The sequence below is a fragment of the Oryza sativa genome, chromosome 7, assembly GCF_034140825.1.
Source record: "Oryza sativa Japonica Group chromosome 7, ASM3414082v1".
Classification (NCBI taxonomy): Eukaryota; Viridiplantae; Streptophyta; class Magnoliopsida; order Poales; family Poaceae; genus Oryza; species Oryza sativa.
In genome coordinates this window covers 19,586,489-19,591,336 of record NC_089041.1, presented here as the reverse complement: position 1 = coordinate 19,591,336, position 4,848 = coordinate 19,586,489, and the positions used below count along the sequence as shown (strand labels likewise).

General features: G+C 47.5%; 1 protein-coding gene across 1 annotated transcript; it reads right to left on the bottom strand.

Moving 5' to 3' along the window:
• Positions 1–210: 210 nt before the first annotated feature.
• Positions 211–2,700, bottom strand: LOC4343343 (dof zinc finger protein MNB1A). Its single transcript, XM_015792378.3, has one exon. The coding sequence runs from the start codon at positions 2,343–2,345 to the stop codon at positions 1,266–1,268; it is 1,080 nt and encodes a 359-aa protein (XP_015647864.1). The 5' UTR covers positions 2,346–2,700; the 3' UTR covers positions 211–1,265.
• Between the last annotated feature and the right edge of the window lie 2,148 nt (positions 2,701–4,848).

Here is a 4,848-nt window from a genome sequence, read left to right as displayed (position 1 = left end):
AGAGCATCACTAAAGTGAGACATGCATCCATCCATGCACTAAAAGTGATGGAGTAACTAGCTAGCTATCACACTACATATATACATATATGTATCTGGAGTATCCATGTGTGAAGAGAACTATAATCCTAGGTACACACAGAGGAGGGATGTATATATGAGCAAATTAATTAATCTGTGAAAAGAAATTCACAATATATATCCATCAGAATGAACAAACAGAAGTTTTAATTTCTCATAGCTCACAAAGTCATCAATGATACAAGCAAAGTTTTGAACAAAGGAAACCCCCAAGAGAATGAGAAAAGAAAGAAGAGAAAAAATTCACTCTAGAAGAGGAACAAGGAATTGGACGACCCTTAACAAGTCCAATGCATGAGAACTCAAAAACAGTTCTCTAATTATGCTGCAAGGTGGTGATCTAAAGAGTACTATTATAACTTATACATCTAGAGTACTTCCCAAAGCCAAGGTAGGGTAATTAACCAATTAAACACACCGATTAAAATGCCGAGATGAGAGAGAGAGAAAAGGTCCCCCATATATGTTCTTGCACCACCACACCGCCATGGATATGCCGCAAGAACTTCAAGCTCTTCTCATGTATCTATCCCCCCACACCGTATGCCCTATATACAAAATAAGCTACTACATACCACCCAAGGAAGGAGATCAAGAAGCCAAGAAGCCAAGTAGAGCTAGCTAGCTAGCAAATCAAGTAGTAGCAACACTAGCTAGTGCACTTACACTTTCTTTGCTTCTCTTCTCCTCCCATGATTTTGTTGATCTCTCCTTCCTTCTTGTTCATCAATGCATCCCAAATTGATCTTCCGCTCGCCGCCGCCTTTCCAAGATCATCGACCGGCCGGAGACGAGGAAGAACGCGGTCGGTAGTCGATCTGTGTTCTTGATCTCCTTCTTGATCGACCACCGGCGATGAAATCTTGCAGGAATTTTTTTTGGGTTCTTCGTTTGGTTGTTGAATTGGCTGCTCTAGCTAGCTATTTTTCTGCCTATGAGATGATGATGATCTCTTCTCTTCTCTTCTCTCTATCTCTCTCCACAGTGTGCTCTCTCTCTCATCTCAGCTTTTTTTTTCCCCACAAATTACATGTTATTTTTTAGTCAAGAGATCGGGAAATTAACTCAGGGAAAATTAAGGTGGAAAAAAAATAGAGTTAACGACGACGGCGAACGGCGACGAGCTAGCTAGCTAGCTAGCACAGTCGGCGGCGTGGAGGCGGCGCGCGCGGCAGGCTGGGCTAGCTAGAAGAGCGTCGCTATGGAGGATCCGCAGTTGGCGAGGTCCGGCCATGCCGCGGCGGCGGCGCCAATGCCGCCGTTGCCCCAGTAGAGGAGCGACTGCGCGGACGGCGCCGTGGAGGCGGCGGCGGCGCTGACCGCCGGGTTCATCGACGCGGCCGCGGCGGCCATGAGCGCGTCCGACGCGATGATGCTCGCCTCGACGTTGGACGACGACGGCGTCGGCAGGTCCCAGCTCTGCTCACCGGCCGCCGCCGCCGATGACTTCTGCTGGTGGTCGCCGGTGGTGGCCTCCGCCTTGACTTGGAGCTCCTCGAGCCCCGGCACGATGGAGCCGGACAGGAGCGGCGCGTAGAAGCCGTCGAGGAGGCCACCGGTGGCGCCGCCGTCATGCAGCCACGGCTTGGCCGCCTGGATCTGCGCCCCCGCGGCGCCGTAGCCGAGGCCGAGCAGGTGATCCACCTGCGACTGATGCTGCTGGTGCATCTCGAACGCGGCCGCGTCGGACACCACCGACTGCATGGCCTGGAAGAGCCCGAGGTGGTCACCCCCGGAGCCGCCGCTCCCGAGCAGCAGCGACGCCAGCGAGGTTCCCCCGGTGAGCCCCAGCGCCGACGACAGCGACGGCAGCGACCCTGGCTGCGGCAGCGCCAGCGACGACGCGGGCGAAGTCCCAGCTGCACCGCCGCCAGCCGACGAGACGGCCGCCGCCGCCCCGCCTCCAGGCCCGCCCCTCCCCACGCCGCCACCAGGCGCCGCGCCGCCGCTCCTCGACCGCTTGTTCTTCCGGCACCCGCCGCCGACGGGGACGTTCCGCAGCGTGCCGCCGCGCGTCCAGTAGCGCTTGCACGCCTTGCAGAAGTGCCGCGGCTGCGACAGCGAGTAGTTGTTGTAGTAGCAGAACTTGGTGTTCGCCGAGTCGCACCGCGGGCACCGCAGCGCCTCCGCCCTCGGGTCCGGCGCCCCCGCCCCCGCCGCCGCCGCCGCGCCACCACCACCACCACCTCCACTCCTCCCCGCCGCCACCCCTCCCCCACCTCCTCCTCCCGCTGCAGCCGTAGCCGCACCCCCCGCTCCAGCCATCTCCCAGATCACACAACTCCACAAAAAAACAACAGATCACTCCAGAAATCGATCGATCACGGCGCGCGAGGCCTAGAGAGAGAAACAAACAAACCCAAACACAAACACAGAGGGTAGCGAGAAGCAGACGAGGAGGAGGGGAGGGGGTGGGTGGGGTTTTCAGGGGGGAAGGTTCGCTGACAAGAGCTAGAAAACAAGGCGAGCGTGCACTAGTATTATTGAGCTCTGATGGCGATACCACCACTCTCCTCCTCCTCCTCACCAAGTAGAGAGAGAGAGAGAGAGAGAGAGAGAATACCACCACCACCGCCACACACGCGAGATGAACAGGGTGGGTGAGGAGGGGGAGACGAACAAGAAGAAGAGGAAGATTGAGAGGTAGCCTTAAAACCTAGTTATATAGCGATGCCGTCGTCGTAGAAAGCGTGGTCGATCGATAACGGGGATTGATCGAGCGGAGTTGGAGTTAGTATATATTTGTATATAGCACCAGTGGTGTGGTGGTCGAGTCGTGATAGCATCTGGCCATGCCCGCCGCGGTTGCTACAAACCATTTGTGCGTGCTAGCTTGTCAACAAACTGACGGTATGCAAGTGTGTGTGCCGTGGTCCCTGGTTAGCTTAGCTTAGCTAGCCTGGGGGGGCTTGGGTTATTGATCAAGTGTGTTTTAGCTTGTACTAACTGCTACTAGTACTGTGCTAGCTAGTAGCGAATTTTTGTGTGGTGCGTATGTGCGTGGCGTCGAGCCGTGTTAACTTTGATAGCGTTATATCGAGTGTGAGGGTACGTGTGTGTATATGGACATGCGTTGTGTCGGAAGCACGCAAATGATAAAATGGGAGGTTGTTTTACATATATAGCAGGTAAAGTTTGACATGTAACTACCAATTTTGTTACAAAGGTTAATTTGTGGTCTTGGCAATCCCTTGAGGAAGCATCATAGTCCAAAATATCACTGGTTTGTGATGCAAGGGACTCCCCTTTTTGTGTTCGTATTAAGTGCAGCATTATGTTGAGTACATATACACACACACACACACACACACACACACACACACACACACACACACACACACATATATATATATATATATATATTAATAATTATATTAATTAATTAATTAATTTGCACTATGGTTATATATACTTGGTGTCGGTGGCATGTGAGGGTAGTTATTTTTTGTGTATTACTAATTGTTACGCACAAAAGTAGAATTTGGATTGCGACTACTTTATTCTTACATCATAGATTCAGAAAAAGCCTCGAATATTTGTGTTTTGTACTAAATCAATTCCAAATTAGATGTCATCTTAGACAATTCAAACATGAAATATTTGTGGGCGCCATTTTATGTAGAAGTATCTCACTAACATTATATTTCTTTCGTCCCTGAATTTCATATTTCTTTCGTCCCTGAATTTTAAACTCCATATTTCTTTCGTCCCTGAATTTTGGAAAATGAAAAACGAAATTGCAAACCCCTGCTCAAGACTTCATTGATGACTAATAAGACCATAAAATCAACGTAGCCCTATCTTGTGCCATTGGTTTTCAAATATCAATTTGATATGTCTATGGTTTCTTAATTGCCCTCCGGGATCCAACTCTATTATCAATTTGACTATATATAATCATATACATGATTTATTATTTGGTTATTGTTATCGTTAAGTACAAATGAATGTATATAAAAAGGTCCTGGACTTTTGCAGAAAATGGAGTTTGTAACTTAAAACTAAGTGATTGACAATATAATATCATTATCAACATGAACAAAATGTCTCATTCCCCTAATTTAGCCGCAACTCCAACTCCATGATATTTGTTTTTTTAAGTTAGAGGTACCCAACTTCTATGTTTCTTTAAGTTGGCTGGAGCTGTACTTAAAAAGAGAAATGCACTGTAATGACATACTGTATTAAAAAAAGTTACTGTTGATAAACATTTCAATCTTGGTCAAGATATTTTTCCTGTCCCAGAGAATTGCAGTACACCATGTTAGTTTCCCTAACATCATTTTCTTTGTTTAGTAAACTCACTTCTCAAGCTCGGTGAATATACAACTTATACATCTAAACTACGCTGCAGTTTGTACGAAGGTTTGTTTAAATTTATTATACTAGAAATCGTCATGTTCATCTTAGATTAGTTTTTAGGGGATGGAGAAAACACACCACAGTGTTAATTTCATTAACCAACGTAAAACTCGATTTCTAGAAACGTCAATCTTAGATCGATGTGCATAAATGACGCTGTCAGATCAATGTACAATCCCACGGTAGGACCCGGCCGCTCCTGATAGACTACAAGTCCCCAAACAGTAAAGCATCAACTCGCACAGTGCTACACTTCCTTCATAAAAAAAACTCAAACCAGAAGGATATGTGTCACATTCGAATATAAAAAATCTAAATAAAATTTTGATATTTGTTCATATTCATTTTAATATAATAAATCTGAATAAAATTTTAATATTTATTCAGATTCGTTGCTCTTCAGTAT

Bases quoted from the DNA above. Each gene is read 5' to 3' on its own strand.
- LOC4343343 (XM_015792378.3), bottom strand. From the start codon at position 2,345: ATGGCTGGAGCGGGGGGTGCGGCTACGGCTGCAGCGGGAGGAGGAGGT.